The sequence below is a fragment of the Asparagus officinalis genome, chromosome 6 (genome assembly GCF_001876935.1).
Source record: "Asparagus officinalis chromosome 6, Aspof.V1, whole genome shotgun sequence".
In the NCBI taxonomy this organism is placed as follows: Eukaryota; Viridiplantae; Streptophyta; class Magnoliopsida; order Asparagales; family Asparagaceae; genus Asparagus; species Asparagus officinalis.
The window spans coordinates 69,946,669-69,968,435 of NC_033799.1; the positions used below are offsets into that span (position 1 = coordinate 69,946,669).

Genomic DNA, 21,767 nt, shown 5'->3' on the forward strand with positions numbered 1-21,767 from the left:
ATACATAAAGTAAAGCAGATAAGAAGTGAAGCACTTACATTTGGTCCGCTGATAAAAATCTGCAATTACCTTTGGTCTGAGGAGGATGAAAACAAAAATTTATTCTTTTTTCTTTTTTTTCTTTTCTCTCTTTTTTTTCCTTTTTTTCTTCTTCTTTTTTTTTCTTTTTCCTTTTTTTTTTGAAAACTGAACAAGAAACTCTCACATGAGAGAAGAATAAATTCTTTTTATTATTCTGAAATAAACAAAATAAACAATGTAGAATGAAATATTCAACATGAAGAGTTCCTGTTCTACATTGAATCCTACCTTACTGTTGAAAATTCTTCCCCGGATTTTAAACAAATTCAGAATGATATAATCAATAATGTGAATTTTCAAGCATTTCGGGGTGTTCAGTAATTCTTGCTTTTTTTCTTTTTTTTTCTTTTTTTAACAACTGAACAAGAAACTCTCAAATGAGAGAAGAATAAATTCTTTTTATTATTCTGAAATAAACAAAATAAACAATGTAGAATGAAATATTCAACATGAAGAGTTCATGTTCTACATTGAATCCTACCTTATTGCTGAAAATTCTCCCACGGATTTTAAATAAATTCAACATGATATAATCAACAATGTGCTGAAATTCTAAGCATTCCGGGGTGTTCAATGATTTTTGTGGCAATGGAAGGTAGGTATTATTGGTGTCATGCATATTGGACTTAGATTCTTGATTTGTGAATGTTTGTTCTCTAACAACCAATTTTTCTTTAACAATTTTCTCAACCCCAAGATTCATGGTTGATGTGTAAAAATTTGGTTGTTGTTTATTTTCCAAAAATCTTAGTTCATCAAGAAAGAGTTTTTCAAAATTCAGTTCAAAACAGCAATTGTCCAACACAGTTTCTTTATTTTGACAAACCCGATCTGCTTCTCCTAATATTTTTAGCTCCTCACCGAAAATTTCCTCAAAACTTAGATCTGACTCTTCTTCTTCTTCCCTCGGTCTTTCCTGAATTGAATTATCAGGGGAAGAATGAATTGGAACAAGAATTTGGCTTTAAAGGTGTTCTTTCCTGATTATCGACCTGTTTTCCTGACTGTAGTGCATTCATTTGAGTGTCCTTAGGATTGACCACGGGTTGACTCAGAATTTCTCCTTCCTCTACTTCACTTATGGCACTAGCTAGTTGATCAATATGGGTTTCTAATCTAGCTAGGGCTTGAGTGTTAGAGTTAAGTATGAGTTCGGTTGATTGCATAAAGGAGTTCATCGTGTAGGATGTTTGAGTTAACATATCCGTGGCTAGTGTGGAGGCCTTAATAATGATTTCAAAACCTTTTTCCAAAAAATTGAGACGTTCATCATGATCTGTATCAAGAGGAGTGTGAGTTACAACTTGATGATGAGGAGACTGATTTTGATGTGACAGATTGGGTTGTTGAAATTGTGGATGAGAATTGAAAGGAACTGTGTTTTCCCTAGGAAAATGTTGGGTCAAAGAGGGAGTGAAGTTTTGAGTTTCGGAGTGGTTTTCCTGATTCCATGCAATGTTTGTGTAACTTGCCCAACCTGGGTTGTAGGTTGGAAAAAATGGATCATTTACCGAATACTGATATGGACTCTCTACAAACTCCCGGACTTCATTGGAAATTTCAATCCTATTGGGATAACATAAATTTTGAAAAACTTGTGGATTAGCCATTTGTTCAAAATGAATTTGTTGATGTGTATTGTCCCTAATCCACGTTTTGCATGCACCAAAAACAATTACTTTTTATATAATTTTTTTTGTATTTCTTTTTTTTATTTTTTATTTTTTTTTCTTAAAGAAAAGAAAGAAAAGTAGTTTTTTTTTGAGAAGATAAAGAAAAAGAAAAATCCTAACTGAAACAAATCAAAACAATCACTTTTCAATCAACTCTAATTCTAGGGTTTAGCCTAACTCAACTAGACCAGCTTCTAACCAAAAACTCCTACAGTGAAAAGATAAAAGTTTTACCCGGGTAGTTAGCCAGGTAAGGATAGTACTAGAGGGTGATCAAAGATCAATTAAGTACCTCTTTCCTTGCGGAGCGCTTTACGCAACCCCTAAACCTTGCCTTAGACACCAACTAATCTGAGAAAACTTAAACCGGTTCACTTAAGGATTTCTTGTTCCTTATTGAGCTCGAATCCTTAGGGGCCAACGTCTAATGAGTTTTATTAGGCTTGGGTGGTGTAGTGAGGAATTAGTGATTTTTGGGCTAAGGAAAGGGTGATGAAATCCCTCACCTTATCTTGATTATGGGGTTTTGCCCTTAAAAATATTTTGAAGTGTGTGCCAAATCAAGATGCTCAAATCACTTGGTGAATTCCTACTAACTATATGAAATGCAACCCTATGAACTAAAAGCAACTAAAAAGGATGGAAGAAAAAAAATCATTTTCTTTTTTTTAATTAGGGTTAACAATCAAACAAATGAGAATGGGGGATTTGTTTGAATTTATTATCTTGTTAGTAAATGTCAAAGTTAAGGGTGAATTTTATTATGGTCAACGGAAATAAAATCTTTTTTTTAAGATCCTATTTGTCACTAATTGTGAGAAACTAACTAAAAGTGTGGAATTGAAAATATAAGGAAGAAGACTTACCACAAGCGAATATCCAATTCCTCAATCTCCAATTCTTGATCTTTAATCTCCAAGTAGTTCTTTCACAATAAACACACAAGTTAAAGAACCAAAATAATTAAAACCTACTTAAGCACCTTCCCCGGCAACGGCGCCAAAAACTTGATGCGGCATAAACATGTACCAAAAAGGTTGCAAGTGCACAACCGTGTCAAGTTATAGTATTTAAGATATCGATCCCACGAGGAAGGTGTTTTGTAGGAGAAAATATAAAATCGGTTCTTATGTTGTGTGTGTGACAAGTAGGAGTGATAAGTGAATGTGATTGTGAAGAGATTGAGAGAGTGAAAGTGGTGTGTAAATAGGTGCAAAGTGTAAATGAGAGTGAGTATGAACAATAAGGTGAGAAGGAAAAATGAATAAAATCAAGAAACAAATAAAAAATTCAAGAATGAAGAACAAAATTCTAGAATAAAAGAAAATGCAAGAAATTAAAGATGGTGGATTCAATTATAGATATGGGTAATCTACAATTGAACCCACTTCTTAGAAAAGGGTGATTCCCTAGAGGGTTCTAGCCTAAAGGCGAATCAAACAAAATAAAAATAAACAAAAAGAAAAACTAAACCCAAGAGGGTTCTAGCCTCAAGGTGAATAGTATAAGAAATTAAAATCTAACTACAAAATAAATTGTAAAATCTAAACTACAAAATAAAATTGCCAGAATTAAATGTAAGAAAATAAATCTACTCTATAAGCATGAAATAAATCTAAGGCAAGAGGGTTCTAGCCTCTTGGCTATTTAACAAGAAAATAAAATCTAACTACAAGCATAGAAATAAATCTAAACTAATAAGCAATAAAAGAGAAAAAGAAAAGAAATGCAAACCTTCAAATAATTCTCCATCTTCATCTTCATCTTCATCATCCAACAAAGAGAAGAAGAGAAAAATTTAAAGTGGTGAAAAAATTATTATTATTAATTGCAACAAAAAGTTACAATTTTGGAAGGCCTTCTCAATTAAGAGTAGCCCTCCTCTCCAAAAGGAGTTACAAAAATTTTCATACCTCTAACCCCTCACTCTCTACCCGTATTTATAGTAAACATCAGTGAATGAGAGCCATTGGATCAAACTTGAGCCCCAAGACAAGCAAAATCAGCCATTGACGCGCGCTACAGTAATCTGGTATCGATGCAGGCATCGATGTAGGTATCGATGCCAGCATCGATGCCCACATCGATGACGACATCGATGCCCAACATCGATACCTATTATTTCCAAATTCTGATTTCACGGATAGCTTCGTCTCGTCGAGATAGGCGATTTTCATATATTATATGTTAAATTCCGCCTTCCGGATTAGGAGATATCGTCGTTTCTTTGTGGCCAACCATTTTGAATATGATTTCTTTTCATATTGGATTTTTGATTTTCTCCGGCTTCTACAGGCTACACGACTTCATTCTTGGCTTTTGGATAATTTGGAAATTGATTTTCCAATGTGCTTCTTTGCTTCATTTCTTCATTTAATCAATGGGTTTTTGTTGAGAGATGAGAGTTTGAGATTTATTCTTCATTAACCTGCAATTAAAAGATAAAAATAATTATTAGTGGTATATTTATTCATATAAAATAGATAATGAGGGTATAAAATTGTAATAAAATATGATTATCATACACCCTTAAGGTGAGTTAGTGGTTGTGACAATTTGAAGCCAAGTGAGATAACTGCTCTAACGAGTTAATGTTAACCATTGAGATAACTTAAGTGGCGCAAAGTGAGATATGTTTCTATAATGGAATAATTTTAATTATTATACTATTATATTTCATATTATATATTTGTAATATAATTAATATGTATTAGTTATTAAATATATGAAGGTTCCCCAGGCAATCCCATTTGCTCTCAAAGTGGGATATCAATATCCCAACGTTGAGCGGAGGCAAATTTTCTACATGGGTGCAAAATCCAATTTTATCCTAAGCGAGATAATCGTCCTACACCGATAGCACTAAAATGCAAAGTCCCGATCTCCTTGCATCAGCAACACCAAAAGATAAAAATCACAATCTTATTACACCAATAAATAACGCCAAAAAATAGGGTCTCCCAATTTTACCCTTTTAATCACTCTCAATAACCCGCGGGCGCTCGCGTGGCGATCCCTCACGCCGTCATGCGGACCCCACGTGAGCTCTACAAGGATCCAATATAACTTCCAGTTTTGTGAAGCGCCTTCGACCGCCTGGTAGCGAACCCCTTCACGGCTTCACCAAACAACAAGTCCGTCTTCTCCTCAAAAGCAATCAACTGAAGGAAAAAAGGAAAAATTAAAAAAAAATGGTATTTTCCCCATCTTCACTTTCTAATTTCTTTATTTTTATTCTAGTTTCCTCTGTAAAATTTGTTGCGAAATCTGATATTTAACTGCCACATCACAAGCGTGCACGAATAGTTAGTTGTGGTAATTATGCAAAAGGTTTCATTATTTTTGTTGGCCTTGTGATTATGTAAGGTGCTGCACCCTATGCTTTGCTAAGTTCAATAACTCCTCAATTTCGAAGATTTTAAGTTCTACATATATATTGGTTTGAACTCCAGTTTCATGGTAGAATAGTATTGATTTAGGTGTGAAAGGGAGCCAGGGGTACTCAAATTTAGTAAAGGTGTTGGTATATTAAAGAATTCTCTTGGAATTGTGTGGGGTGGATATTTTTTAAATCTTCGAGTTACAAATGACTTGATAATTAGACTTCAAAGTCTGACTCAACTTGTTTAATTGTGAACACGTCTTATTTACCATACTCTTTGATTAGTAAGGCAGACGGTTTTATAGGTTGACAGGTTGTTTATTTTCTGGAAATATTAGCGAGGCTGGTGAATGCCACTTCTCGGATCTGTCAGCCTGTTGGGGAATGTAAGCTGTGTTATCTACGGAGTGTAGCATGTTGTTTGGCTCAAATCACTACCAAAATCAACTAGCAGATGCTGCACTTTAGTCTTTAGACTTACTGATAGGATCAGCTGCAGCCGCAGATTTGTTCTAGATGAGATTTTATCTTTTATATAGATAATTTGTTTGATGGATTTTTAGTTGTTTGGATAAGATTTCAATTTTATAGATTATTTGGTCTTAACTTTAGGATTAGTTTACATAAGATTTTCAGTTTAGAGATTATTTCATATGTCCAAGGTTAGTTTTCTATCTTATAAATACCTGTACTCCTCTTTAAGGAGGCATACAATAATTTGATTTATGAAAAGTTTTGTGATAAAAGTTTTTGTGAGAGATTCGATTAGTATACGAGTTACTCATAATTGCATGTAAGTTGTAAGGGTGTGAGTCCTGCTTATCTTAAACCCTAGTTTTAATCCTATCCACATATTTAAACCCCTTATCAGATCCTATCATTCATTTAAAATAAACCTTGACGTTAATCCCTCATCAGAGTCCTCTGCCGTTGTTCCTTATGTGAAATATTTTCATGCGCCTTCCAACCAAAGCCTTTCCTCAAGCGATTCTCTGTTTATGCCTCAACCATGATCACCATCATCACCCTCGATCTCGCCACCTCCTTCGTCTCTTTCGGACACAACAACGACATCAACCAGCCCTTGACTAGGTTATTAGCAAGCCCAAACTCAAGAAAAGTCCTTGATAGCTCTATTGGGGAATTTTAGTCCCCCCACCTACTACGATCTGCGCAACTTTAAAATTAATTCACAATCAACAAGGTATAAAACAACCACAATAAAAAAGAAAGAACACCGAGATTTACATGGTTCGGTCGACCAACTTCAACCTACGTCCACGGGACAACAATACGAGAAATCCACTATGTATTGGGGAGAACTACAAGAGGAACCACTCAACTCTCGTCTCTCAATCTCTCAACATCACATACATAATCAACTCTCATATTATCTCCAAAGCCCTCTGAAGAGATGAGCTCAGGATTCATGTTGTCAGGATGGCGGTCGACCGGCTCGGTCGACCGCATTCGTGCACAAGGCTTCCTGTGCGTCTGGAAGGAGATCGGTCGACCGGTGCGGTCGATCTATTCTAGGAGCAATTGGAGAGATTGAGAGTTGATTGTTGAGGGTTTATGAGAGATTTGTAACCCTAGTTTGTTCCTCTTGATTTCTAATAGTGAAAACTCCCCCCTCCTTGCCCCGTGGACGTAGGCATCTTGCCGAACCACGTAAAACTGGTGTTTGGTTGTTTGTGCTGTTGATTTTGGTTGATTGTTTATCTTTCTTGGCGATTGTTTTGGTTTCTCGAGGCACAACAATTGGTATCAGAGCTCCGGGCTACGCTTGGGCTATTTTGGAGGAGTAGATCGCTTTGAAAGTTCATCTAGGGCTTCGTTTGGTGATAAAGGTGGGATCTTTTCAGTAAAAATCTCGTCATTTTCAATTTGGATCTATTTCTCGTTTGTTTCCGCATTGGTTTGGTGGTGCTTTGAGATGTATGGCTGAAAAAGATAAAAGTGGGGAGGGTTCTTCTGGTGTGAAGGCCGTCCAAAGTTTGAATATACATTCTATGAAAATAGATGTGGAAAAGTTCAACGGCACAAATAATTTTGGACTTTGGCGATGCGAAGTCATGGATGCGCTAAATGCGCAAAATTTGGAAGATACATTGGAGTTGGACGGGAAACCGGCCGACATTGATGAAAAGGTTTGGAATAAAATGAATAGAACGGTGTGTGGTGTGATTAGGTCTTGCCTTACCCAAGACCTTAAATATGATGTGATGAATGAAACTTCGGCAAAGAAGATTTGGGAGGTCCTAGAGGGCAAATATTTGACGAAGAGCGTCGAAAATCGTTTGTATTTGAAGAGGAGGCTTTATCGCTTCCAATTGAAGAAGGGGACATCCATTAGTGATCACATGAACCACTACACGAAACTACTTGCAGATTTGGCGAATGTAGATGTCAAGGTTGATGACGAGGACAAGGCATTGTTGTTATTGAGTTCCTTGCCCGACGAGGAATATGAGACCTTCGTCCTAACTCTTATTAATGGAAAGGCATCACTTTCGTATAGTGAGGTCACCGCAGCCCTTGTGAATTATCAACTTCGAAAGAAGGACAAGGAGACTTCCATCGAGCCGGTTGCTGGTGCATTGGTTGCAAGAGCTAGAAGTCCAAACCGTGGAAGAAGGTCGCAGTCTAGAGTGGGGCATCCTGCAGTTGGTAGGAATCAGTGTACCTTTTGTAGAGAGGATGGACATTGGAAAGCCTAATGCCCAAAATTGCAAGCTGTGAAGAATAAAGGGAAAGCTATTCAAGCTTCAGAGGTGAATATTGCCAAGGCTAGTGGCGATGTTTCAGATTCAGATTCTTCGGGCTATTCGTGCCCAGCTCTTCCGTCAGTTGATGTTGCCGACTCCACCGAGTGGATATTGGATTCTGGTGCTACTTACCACATATGCCCTAGAAGGGATTGGTTCTCTAGCTTTCAGGAGTTGGAAAGAGGGAATGCTGTTCTCATGGGTAATGATCACAGATGTCCTATTGATGGTATTGGTACCGTTCGGATTCGGATGAGTGACAGGATGATCCGGGAGTTGGCTGATGTGAGGTTCGTTCCTCAACTGAGGAAGAACATCATTTCACTTGGGGTATTGGAGGCATCAGGCTATAGGGTGATCTTGGCGGATTCTCGCTTGAAGGTCACATCGGGGTCCATAATTGTGATGAAGGGAGTCAGACGGAGTAACTTGTATTATCTGCTTGGGAGCACGGTAGTTGATAGGGCGCTGACTACTTCTATGGCTAGACTGTGGCATTGTTTGGTGCTGGGATATATTATTGGTTATACCGTGCACAGATTGTTGAGGAGTGCTATGACCTGCAGATTGAAGTCCTGTGAGCACATTGGTATGAGCGAGAAGACCGAGGTGGAGTTCAGCACTTCTATCCACCGATCGAGGGGTCTTATTGGAGGTGTTCAGTCAGGCATTGGGGGGCTTTCCGAGGAGGCATCATCGGGAGGTAATCGTTATTTTGTTTCCTATGTTGGGGATTGTACTAGGCATATTTGGGTTGCAACCAAGTCCCGTTGGTATAAAGACCTAGTAGTCCGCAACAGTTGGAGGAGGTGTATGGACAGAAAGGTTACCAGTCGTACTTATTCTAGTAGGAGTCCTTTCTTGCATTGGTGCCGAGCTCACAGCAGTTGGAGACACTTCAGAGGGAAGGAGACAGTGGGGCGACGTGATGAGATGGCGGATTTAGTGGGCCGTTCTTTTCTGGAGGAGGATCGGTATTGGTTGTCGAGCAGTGGATCTGGTATTCAGGCTTCGACAGGTTTGGGTCATCTTATGTGGTTGCCGACTGCTGCGTGTAGAGTTGTTAGATCTGGTAGAGCTGCTTTAGATTTTGGTCGGCGTCGGATATTTGGCTACCCAGCACTTGGTCACATCGTTGATGTGAGGTTGGATCCGATTGCGCAGTTGGGATTCAGGAGTTCATTTGGCTATCAGTTGGGAGCTTCTGAGTTTGGTCTGAGCAGGTTTGTCACTTTGGACTCTCGGCAGGTGGAGAGTATTGATCAGGTCAGAGGGATATCGCAGCAGGTGGAGGTTGATGCTACTCCACATTGGGTGGGGATTTCCCCACATACTCCAGGTCATTCTGCATTGGTTGGGATTGTTGATTTGGATGCAGCTGGTGGATATGTTTTGGATACGACCATTGTTACATCTCAGGTGGAGGTATTGGACTGTTTTCAGTTTGGGGTCGTTGATGATGCTATCAGCCGCAAATTGGATTGAGGGCCTTTGGAGGCCCATAGAGTGAACTACGTGAAGGCTTGATTCCTTGGGCAAGAGGATACGTAGGCAGTCTTTATGATGCAGCCGATTTGGTGAGCGACATCGATATTTGGGGAGAGTGTTCGCATTCCCATTTAGGTCTCAACAAGTGAGGCATTTGGTGTAGTCGGTGTAGGCTCAGTTGTTTGGTGAGTAGACACAATTGGTTTGGGGTTGAGTGTTCGCACTCCCGTTTGGATCTCGACGTGTTGTGATTGGAGTCCGTTGTCATGAGTCCGTTGCCATGGCATACTGGGTGCAACAGTTGAGGTATTGGTTTGATCGGTGTCGGCTCAGTTTGGTAGAATCTTCGCCGAGGTGGAGATTTGAAGAGATAAGCTCAGGATTCAGATTGTCAGGGTGGCGGTCGACCGGCCCGGTCGACCGCATTCGTGCACAAGGCTTCCTGTGCGTCTGGAAGGAGATCGGTCGACCGGTGCGGTCGACCGACGGTTCTCTGGAGTTTGGGTTTTCTACTGAGAGCTGGTCGATCGACCGGGCCGGTCGATCGGAATTGATCGCGGTCGACCGGTCCGGTCGACCGACGCTGTTTTGGACTGGGCTTTCAGGTTTTCGACCCAATTCGTTTTGGATTTGTATAAATACCCTTTGGGTGTTTTTTAGGGTTAAGAGCAAGGACGAATTTGAGCAGATTGAGAGAGTTTTCTTTGGGCTTCTATTCTAGGAGCAATTGGAGAGATTGAGAGTTGATTGTTGAGGGTTTATGAGAGATTTATAACCCTAGTTTGTTCCTCTTGATTTCTAATAGTGAAAACTCCCCCCTCCTTGCCCCGTGGACGTAGGCATCTTGCCGAACCACGTAAAACTGGTGTTTGGTTGTTTGTGCTGTTGATTTTGGTTGATTGTTTATCTTTCTTGGCGATTGTTTTGGTTTCTCGAGGCACAACACCCTTTCCTTACAATATTTTGAAAGGACAAAGACTTTAAAACCCTCTCCCAATATTGTAATCTTTTGCGTGGACAAAGACTACGAAACCCTCGCCTCTCGCACAATATTCTTGAATCAAGCTACGCCATATGTTAATCCTAAATTACAAGAATATAGGTTCTCTCCATTCTTCTTGGTTTTTCCTCTAACAATAAAAGAATATATATAGAGAAACCAAAACCCTATCTTTAGCCTAACTTTCTAATTAGAATAGGATTCAAATTACTAATCACGATGAAATCCAATCTTCTAATCATGATAGATCTCTAACCCTTTCTAATTCTCATGAAGTTATAAAAAGAATCAAAGACACAATCCTAACAATCTCCACCTTGGATTTGATTCCCAAACTCCCTTGAAGATATATCATCACTGTCTTGAAACTTTGTCTCTCCTACTAGCGCCTTTTATTCTTTTGCACTTCAAATCGAAGCAGCCGCACTTCTAATCAGAAACACTTGCACTCCAACTGAGACGTCTTGTGACCCTCGCTATCGTCTACCTCGTCGTGGCGCCTTCACCTCTCTTGTGCGTACCAAGAGATCTTCGCCACCTCTGACATTAGAAGCAAATCAACCATACATCTCCTCCTAAACTGAACTTGACAGTAACCTTTCCCCACTTGTTGTCCTCGTACTTTACCTGCATCGCTCATCTCGAATCATATCGGTGCACATTTTCTACTCCACACTAAGAGCCAGATGCCTCCATCTCCTCCATCACTTGGCTTGGACCGAATATGAGCGCTCATTATTTTCAAGTCCGATGTCACCATCTCTATCAGCATGTGTTTCACTTAGTCGTGTCTGCTTGCAAGCTCCACCTATTTTAGCACTGTCCTCCTCGAGTACACACTAACCAACTACTGCTCTCGTGATGACTTTGAATAATTATATACTGACAACTCTACTGCTAGAATCACATCTAATTCTCTACGCTAGTCTCATTTGTCGCATACTCGTTTTCTCTATCTACCATCAGATTTGTCTCGTCATCACCATCAAAATTTCCCGGCACTTTCTAACCAATCTGAGCATAATCTGAAAAATCAAACTCTTCCATCACGTTTAGAGCACTCCAAAACCTACAAATCGACTCCTAGATCATCGTGTTCCACCTTCGATTCACTGATCTACACCTCGATCAATACTCTACATTCATTGAATATGGATCCAGAACACCAAACTTTCTCTCTCTGTGCATTTTTTCTTGAATGAATCACGTGAATCAAAACAGCAATTAAACTCACCCAAACACTTGATCCTGCGTTACCCCACATGATTTTCATAAGTTTTCACATGGACCCCACACTCTTGAATAGCAATCTTTCTTTTCCCTGTTATGTGTTTGACATCACACATCGGATCAAAACCCAAGAACATATCTCATGGGTCCCTACTTTTCTCCCATGAAAAGTATTGGCTGATGGGGCTTCACCTGTCACGTGATTGGTCACGTGCTCTTCTACTCATTTCCTTCACGCGAATCACTGCTAACGCGCTGCCCCCTTGCCGTCAAGTCCAGGATTCTCTTCTATTGATCGTTTTCCACCGCCGATGATCTTCTTCTCCTTTGTTTTCTTTATCTTGATTCTTGTAACGCCGCCGATCCTCACTTTTGTAAGTTGTCTATCTTGCGAACTTGCTCCCGGATCCATCATTATGGGTCAGATACCACTTGTTGGGAAATTTTAGTCTCCCCACCCATTTACGGTCTGCGCAACTTAAAAACCAACCCACAATTAAGAAGATATAAAACAACCACAATCAAGAAGAAAGAACACCGAGATTTACGTGGTTCGGTCGACCAACTTTAACCTACGTCCACGAGGCAATAATACGAGAAATTTACTATGTATCAGGGAGAACTACAAGAGGAACCACTCAACTATCGTCTCTCAATTTCTCAACCTCACATGCATAATCAACTCTCATATTATCTCCAAAGCCCTCTCCTTACAATCTTTTGAACGGACAAAGACTTTAAAACTCTCTCCCAATATTATAATCTTTTGCATGGACAACGACTACGAAATCCCCACATCTCTTACAATATTCTTGAATCAGGCTACGTCCTCTGCTAATCTTAGACTACAAGAATATTGGCTCTCTCTTCTCCTTGGTTTTTTCTTCAACAATAGAAGAATATATATAGGAAAACTAAAACCCTATCTCTAGCCTAACTTCTTAATTAGAATATGATTCAAATTCCTAATCATGATGAAATCCAATCTCTTAATCATGATAGATCTCTAACCCTATCTAATTCTCATGAAGTTATACAAAAAATCAAATACACAATCCTAACAAGCTCCTAATTGTTGTTTGAATACTAACAACCATCTAGCAATGATTACAAACTCTCAACACTCTGATTTCTCCCCGAGCAGAATTGCCACAGGCATGTAGTTTCCATTTGAGTGTTCTTTTTTGGATTTGATTGTTCTTTGATGTTGTAGGTGCTTGATAGAATCACTCTAAGTCGCAACAATCAGTTAATTAGAGATCTTATGTGATTTTCTTGGAAAATGGTTGAGATTCAATTATTTTCAGATCCTATGCAAGTATATATGTTTGCGACGGAAATTAGTTTATTTATTGAACTCACTACAACTCGTTTATCGAATACAATGAATTCTGAGAAACAAATCTTTTTATAAAATTTCTCGTTACAAACAAACAATTTCCTAGAAACATACACATGAACGTTTATCGTTCGCTGCTTGCGTGGGATCTTTGCCTGTACCGGAGGTGCGTTAGCCCGTGAACGATCAAATCACAGATCCAAGTTGAACCGTGAAGAAGGCTTAAGGTCAATGTTTCGTTTTAGAAACAAAGGCAGAAGTGAATATCTTAGCAAAGTAAGATAAAACACTCTTCTCGAGATTAAGTCAAAGCTTAGAGATAAAACACTCTTCTCGAGATTAAGTCAAAGCTTAGATCTCAAGGAATCGCAAGAGCTCTGAAAGGCTTGCACACGATGAAGATTCGAGATTAAGTCAAAGCTTAGATCTCAAGGAATCGCAAGAGCTCTGAAAGGCTTGCACACGATGAAGATTCTCTCTCTCCCTTGCTTAGAATGCTCAAATTTCTGCTCTATTCTGCTCAATAATGCTCTCTCCCTCTCAGTAATAGCCCTAGGAAGGTATTTATAACCCATAAGAAACGTAACTGAAGTCCGAAGTTGAAAAAAAAACTGTGTCGAAGACCCTCTGTTTTCGAGACACTCGCAACTGTCTGGGAAACAGGGCTCGTTTCTGGCAGTTTTGTAACTGCTTCAACCATATTTTAATACCATTATTTCGACAGTTATTAGCATGATTTTTGCTTGTAATGTCTCCCCCATGATTATGGATGGTCCCCAATAGTTATGAAGCCACGTGGATCACCCAAAACTCGAGAAAACCATCACCAAGTCCACTCTAGTTTTCGAGATAGCCGCAAGTGTTTCGGAAACTATGATTTGCCTTCATAGCTATCGAGACAAAAACTCACATATTCGATATTATGGCAGGTTGTTATTAATAACGTCGAAATCCGGGCCTTACACGCGCGGCGAACTTTATCTCGACTCCTAAATAGAGATAAGCCTATGCCTAACACGCGTTGTCGGTTTAGTCTTTCACCGATTAAAGAAGATACCAGAATCCAAATCTGAGAATTTTTATCCCGAAGTCTAAGTAGGGATAAGTCGGCGCCTAACACGCGTTGCCGGTTAGTCCTTGACCATAAAAAAGATAAAAACCTACATATTCGACATTGTGACAGGTCGTTATTAATAACGTCGAAATTCGTGCCTTACACACGTTGGGAACTTTATCTCGACTCCTAAATAGAGATAAGCCTATGCCTAACACGTATTGCTGGTTTAGTCTTTCACCGATTAAAAAAGATACCAGAATCCAAGTCTGGGGATTTTTATCCCGAAGCCGAAGTAGGGATAAGTCAGCGCCTAACACGCGTTGTCGGTTAGTCTTTGACCGTAAAAAAGATAAAAGCTTATATATTCGATATTGTGGCAGGTTGTTATTAATAACGCCAAAATCCGCGTCTTACACGCGCGGAGAACTTTATCTCTACTCCTAAATTGAGATAAGCCTATGTCTAACACGCGTTGTGGGTTTAGTCTTTCACCGATTGAAAAAGACATCAGAATTCAAGTCTAGAAAATTTTATCCCGAAGCCTAAGTAGAGATAAGTCAGCGCCTAACACGCGTTACCGGTTAGTATTTGACTGTAAAAAGACAAAAGCCCACATATTCGATATTATGGTAGGCCGTTAATAATAACGCTAAAATCCGCGCCTCACACGTACGAGAAATTTTATCCTGAATCCTAAGAAAGGATAAGTCAACGCCTAACAGGCGTTGCCGGTTTAGTCTTTCACCGAATAAAAAAGATACCAGAATACAAGTCTGGAAATTTTTATCCTGAATCCTAAGTAAGGATGAGTCAACGCCTAACACGCGTTGCCGTGTAGTCTATTCTCGTGATAAAGACAAATTTTATGTATTCAAAATCATAACACCAAGTCTAAGAGAATTAGCTCTCTTTGCACAACGTCACATATGAAACGGGTTTTAATAATTCACATGTTAGCCCGACTCAAACGGTAGTCGGTAAAGGTACGTCAAATCCGTTGATGGCTGAGTATTGGCCAAAAATCCTAAGTCTACGTCTAACACACGGCGCCGAGTAGTCTATTCCCGTAAAAAGACGAAGTCTACGTATTCAATATCGTAGCATTAAAATAGTTAACTCTTTTAGCACAACGTTATATGCGAAACGGACTTAAACAAACTGCATGTTAGTCCGAATCAAATGGTAGTCGGTAAGGGCTCATCAAATCCGTTGATGGCTGAGGGTTTGCTAAAAATCCTATAAATACAAGAGTCATTGACGTATCAGCTTCATTAGTTGGTCTCATGACTTGAGCATCCACAACCTCAGGATAATATCCATACATGCAGATGAATCAGTTTTAATAGTTGGTCCTGCAGCCTCGAAATTTGGGACCGTCACGCTCCAACGCCTTAAGAGATTAAACTGTGTAGACTCCAGTAAACTTACGAGTATAAACTATGTTAATACCGATCAACGCGTTACGATATAAGTCAACACCGATCGATGTGAAACCCTAAGGTCAACGCCGATCAATGCGTAGCCCTAGGTCAACGTCAGTTAACGCGTTACAATAAAAATCAACACCGATCGATGCGAAACTCTAAGGTCAACCCCGGTCAACGCCAATCGAAGCTAAACCCTAAGGTCAACGCTGGTCAACGCGTAGTCCTAGGTCAACGCCAGTCAACGCGTAGTCCTAGGTCAACGCCAGTCAACACATTGCAAGAAAAGTCCATGCCAATCAACGCGTAGCTCTGAGTCAACGCCGGTCAACGCGTTGTGACAGAGATAATTAGTTTAAAGTCAACTCAATGACACAAGATAAAACCAAATTACCAAGTTCGATTCGAAACTTCGACGACGGTCAGACGATAAACGCAGCGCCGAAAGAACTTCAGCTATTCATCAAAATAGACTGAAAATTAAAGAAGTCAAGAATCGAAGCTAACTACAGGTCCTTTTACACCGACTAAAGGTTGGACCGATCACATCCAAAGTATTTTAGGTTCCTCTATAAAAAAAATAAGACTGAAATACTTTGGAGGGGGTATCTATAGGCATCAAAAATTACCTATAGGTCCCCGTACGCGGTTCGAGATAGAGAGAAGACGATAAACGTTGCTATCTGAGTCATAAAAGCTTATTTGATATCGACAAGCGCATAAAGTGAGTCGACGGACCGTGTGAAGCAACAGAACTTTAGAATAACCAAACACAAACTGATCGGGAGCTACACGTCGCTTACAAAAGACGAAGCACCCCTCGTGTCCCGTCTACTTCACATGTGATTCAACCATGGGATCTTATAGATCTCCTAGTTAGCTTTCCAACGCATCTTGAACAACGTAATTCTGAGTTTGGACGATGAAGATACGGTGAAAACGGACATAACACACGAAACCAAGTTCAGGCCAAAGCTTGGCTGAGACACCAAGTGGTGTCTCGGTCAAAGCTTGGCCGAGACACCAAGTACCCACGGGTGTCCGCAGCCCAAAAATGCTATTTTTAGCAGATTTAAGCTGTTTTTCGATCGTTAACCGTCTGGATTTATTCCAACCGATAATATATCATTCAAGAACGTGGTTGAGTGGTTACAACTGAAGATAAGAGTGAATCGGTCATTCTTATCCGAAAACAGAGCTTCTGAAGCCTATAAATACAGCCCCAGGGCCTTTATTTTTTCAGATCTAGAATTCTCGAGCGTTGGCGAAGTTCTGCTGAACTAAAGACTGAAGGAGCATGAATTGCAGAAGAGAGGAGGAGATCGGATTGAGTTCGTCGGCATAAAAAAAGGAGCTCGTCAGATCTACACTTCCCGATCCTTTGCCTTGAGATTGCCCCATTGCGGTGATCTCGAGAAGAGTGATTATCTCGCTGTTGCCGAGATATTGCTTCGGCTTCCTGATTTCTTCGCGAATCAACGAAGCTCCAGATCTGATCTGATCGTTTGGTGGTCCACGGACATTAACATCCCCGTCACAGGCCAAGATCCCACGCAAGCAGCGGGCGATAAACACCCATTGCGCTATTTGACGAGAGTTGTACTTTCTTTTGTTCTCGTTGTGTAAGGGTCTTATAAAAAGGCTAACTTTTATTTTCATTGTAACGTTTGAAGTTGTAATGAACACAGCAATGAATACATCAACTTTCTCCCCAAACAATAAACCCTAAAGAGTATCTCCCCCCGAATTCCTCCCTTGATTTTCACCGTAGAATCATATGAGAAGACGCGATGCATGCTGAGCAAGTTGTCTGCTATGTGTCACCGTACTCCTGATACATTAGAACACCATAGTTGACATTAGCAATGCAGATACAGTAAGCCAGAGTTGCTAGATATCAGATTATTGAAAGCTCTTATTGTTTTCTTCTCGAAAAAATAAACCATATAACATATCATTGCTCAACTAATTCTCCAAAAGACCTTAGAATCACATGCACCTGCTACCCAATAAGAAGAGGGAGTTTTGTTGCGCCACAAATGTTCATGAAGGCCTTAAAATATTTTAATTGAACCAACATACATGTGGTGATCGATTAACTTCTCGAGTGGCATACTAATTTTAAGACCATCAGTCACTGCCTTTTGATATGTGTATTTGTAGAGCTGTATGCTTTATATGTGTTCCTTGATGTTAGTAAGCAGAAAATATTATTTTGCTGGTAATTCACGGAAGCATACAGAACTCAACATCTCAGGATAACACACAAACACAGAAAATAATCGACAATCACCAACACTAGGATTAATGTAGTTTGGAGGAAGTCCTACGTCCACGGGCTGCATGCTGAAGTGACCCGATATTATAGATTATTCTTTTGACCCTCACATACTCAGTGGCAGTCTAATTATCACTAGCTATTGGCATCTAATCAAAATTCCACAAAACTAACAATTTCAACTAGTACAGATCTCTTGAACACTTGTTACTTGATGTTTCTTTTTTATTGGTTTCATCATGCTTGTTAAGTTTTACTTTCCAAATCTATGCGCATTTTCGATGTCAAAATAATTTTGGTTGTTATTCCTGTAGTCAAATTTTAGTCTTAGAGAAGGAACGTCTAGGAGAGAAAAGCCAAAAGGCCGTCATGGTATAAGCCAACAGAAGAGGCAAGAGATAAAGGAGGCATTTGATTTGTTTGATACTGATGGTTCTGGTATGTCACTTAGTTTTATCTTTGTTGTTTTTTTCCGTTTGGTCCTTTTCATTCTTTCTTTTAGGGTAACATTGGATTTGTAACTATTTTAGGTACTATTGATGCTAAAGAATTGAATGTTGCCATGAGGTATTTATCCATTCATTACTCCCACAAAATCAAATATTTCAGAGTATATACTTTTTCTGTTAATACTGAAGAACTACACTGAGATGATATATATATTTGCAGGGCATTGGGATTTGAAGTTTCGGAAGAGGTTACTAATTTTTTGTTCCTTAAGTATCAAATTTTACAGTATTTTTTCCTCCTAAGTTTGTGCGGTTATTTTATTGCTTTGATTTGAGGGCAGTTCTTTGAGTTTCAGTACTTGTTCTCCTATCATTTTGATTTGATAAGACAGTTCTTAATTTCCGTTATTCTTTTGTCATTTACTCACCATCAAACCTAGGTGGATTAGAAACAACTTTGTTCAGTTTTCTATCTTATGATTCAAGCGACTACAAGTAACTGGCTTTTTGGATTGTGACTAGAAGTTCATTTTAGGTCATAAGTGTAGTATAAGCTGAAAATTTTAATCTATGTAATTTTCAAACCTCATGAATTTATAATGTGCAGATCATAATGAAAATCTTTGAGCATCAATATTGATGTCTGACATGAATTTTATAAGTAGATGTGAACTTTTAGCTACATCCTATATGTTATCGTTGAGATTGTGTCGCTTGCGCCTGCTATTGCGTGCGTTTGGAATGAGTAGTACGTACGGGTGTTTTGGTATAAGCTTAGAGATGTAGACACTCTTCATCGTCTGATTGTTTGATCATCTTCCTTCTAGTCATGATAACATCACCCTGCGGAAATAGATCATTGACTCAGAGCAGTGTGATACCTTGATTCAGAAAGCAATATTAGTCTATTTTCTATTCAGACATTTTTCCTCCTCCTATATATTGTACTTCTCCTATCCCTTCATCTTCATGTATATTATGTATCTATTGCTCTAGCTCATATTCTCCCTTGATGTCATGCCCCGGTTACTGAAAGAAGATATTCTAAACTTGTATTAGTTCTCCTGCTAACATAGAACCATGTTGTTCTCGCAGGAGATTAATAAGATGTTTGCTACTGTGGACAAAGATGGAAGCGGAGCAATTGATTTTGATGAATTTATGTACATGATGACAACCAAGATTGGAGAACGGGATACCAAAGAAGAACTCATGAAAGCTTTTCGTGTCATCGACCAAGATAAAAATGTAATCTTCATTAAGCTACTCATATAATTTAGTATTATTTAATATGTGGTACAACCTTCTCCTTTGTGATTGTGATGGAAATATATCTTTTGAGCCACATTTTTCAGGGTAAAATATCTGCAAGGGACGTCTGGAGTATTGCCAGAGAGCTGGGTGAGCATTTCACCAAGGAAGAAGTCCTGGAGATGATAAAAGAAGCAGATCGCGACGGTGAGTATATTACTCGATGATAGTGACTCCCTAGAAGCTCCCTAGACATCGAGTATTGTGTGAATTTCTTATGTTTAAAGTTTTGGGCTTTTTGTTTTTAAGTCCATTTGTTTACCTAGCTTTATCTTTAAACCCAAGTATTATTAGTTGTATCTTTAAACCCAACTTTCTTGTTTACCTAGCTTTATCTTTAAACCCAAGTATTATTAGTTGTATCTTTAAACCCAACTTTCTTTTTGTTTTTATCTTTAAACCCAATTTCCTTATTAGTTGTATCTTTAAACCCAACTTTCTTTTTGTTTTTATCTTTAAACCCAATTTCCTTATATAGGGAGACTCACATATGAGAGTATTATATTTTAGAATTGGGTTTAAAGATAAATACAAAAAGAAAGTTGGGTTTAAAGATACAACTAAAAATTCTTGGATTTAAAGATAAAGCTAGGTAAACAAATGGACCTAAAAACAAAAAGCCCTTAAGTTTTTAGCTCCTGATTGTAGAAAGATTTGACTGATACCTAATTGGAGATTAGTGAAGAGTCAAAAACTGAGACCTTCTCAAAAAACCAAATTATCTTCTAACCCAGCTGACCGAAATTTTCCCTTGACATATGATAAAAGAGCAAAGTTTGAAAGTGAGGGCTATAGATTAATAAATGTCCCTCGATCCGCATTTAGTTTCATCTACAGCACTTTAGAGCTGATTCATCATGCAACGGGATCATGTTCGCAAATTTGCAGGGGATGGGGAAGTTGATCAAGATGAGTTCTTGAGGATGATGGAAAAAACCAGTTATGGGTATTAGTTGGCTGTCTTGGTCATATGGCAAAAAAAAAAAAATAGTGGACTATACATATCCTCTAAGTTGATACTGCAGGCTCTTCTATCTATGTATATTTTTCAATATCATGTAACTAACTGCTAAAGTTTGTTTTATGTATGTATTGATATATAGAGGCTGGCAAATGCTTTATGTGTTGTATTTAAGTATACGAACCGTGAAGGTGAATGTAAATTTTACTTCCGAGATGAATGGGCTTGGTTGTGAATGAAGTAAATCTTAGGGTTTCATGATTAATTGCTATACAGGTCTCCAAACTGCTACATTTTCCCCTGAAGCAATTGAGTCGCTCAGCTGCTGTTGTAAAAATACTTTAACCCTGTTACAGCACTTATCACCGCGGGGGCCCACTACTTCTGTCCTCACGCGGTGTATTTTAGTCCGATTCTCAAATTGAGGAGTTCCAAGGCCAAAAGCCCAAAGAGTCGCCATCTCGTTTCCATCTTTGTTGACTCAGCAACAGGAATTTACTACTACTCCTCTCTCTCTGTTTCTCTCTCTCACTCTGGCGACTCCGGCGAGTCCACGGTCCTCACTTTGGAACCAACGGCGAACCTTTCCCTTTCTTTCTCACTCGCCCCTTCCCAACTTCTACGTCGGCCTTCGAGACGAAAAGCTGACTCAGCAATAGAAATTTACTATGACTCCTCTCTCTCTCCGGCGAGTCCACGGTCCTCACTTAATTTCATATTAATCAAACTTTGTTATTAATAAAATAATTAATAAATTTAATAAAAAACGATTATCTCATAATAAGAAATATATTTGATTGAAATATTTCTATATCTCACATTATTTATGGTAATTAATTAATAATATTTAAATTAATTAATTTCATATTAATAAAATAATAACCAATAATATGTATATTTATTAATTAAATAATTCATTAATACTTATTATTATATGATAATAAAATATTCAATTAAAAAATATTTTTTGATGCATTGTATTTACTTTTTATGTCACATTATTTATTGTTATTAATTACTGATGTTCACACTATTATTATTTAATATTAATTATGATTATTAATTAATAATACTAAGATTAATTAAATAAATTTATATTAATTAAATGTTATTAATAAATTAATTAATTATCTCGTAATAAGAAATATTTCTGCATATTGCACTCTTTGCGATTATCAATTACAACTATTGATATTAATTAATTAATTTCCTATTAACAAAATAATAGTTAATAATTAATTAATAATAATTACTCTATAATAATAAAATATTTAGCTAAAGTATAGTTTTTGTATGTTATATAAATTTTTATACATCAATTACCCT

The 21,767-nt window shown here is 38.4% G+C and overlaps 1 protein-coding gene across 1 annotated transcript; it reads left to right on the plus strand.

Annotated features, from left to right (window-relative positions):
- On the plus strand, positions 4,820-20,657 carry LOC109846482 (caltractin-like). Its single transcript, XM_020415730.1, has 7 exons — positions 4,820-4,948; positions 18,035-18,158; positions 18,251-18,287; positions 18,390-18,417; positions 19,265-19,417; positions 19,525-19,627; positions 20,369-20,657. Exons 1-7 carry the CDS (start codon positions 4,946-4,948, stop codon positions 20,431-20,433), a joined length of 513 nt encoding a protein of 170 aa, XP_020271319.1. The 5' UTR covers positions 4,820-4,945; the 3' UTR covers positions 20,434-20,657.

Coding starts and splice junctions, on each gene's coding strand:
- LOC109846482 (XM_020415730.1), top strand. Junction 18,418..19,264: donor GATTTGAAGTTTCGGAAGAG/GTTACTAATTTT, acceptor TTGTTCTCGCAG/GAGATTAATAAGATGTTTGC. Junction 19,418..19,524: donor TCATCGACCAAGATAAAAAT/GTAATCTTCATT, acceptor CACATTTTTCAG/GGTAAAATATCTGCAAGGGA.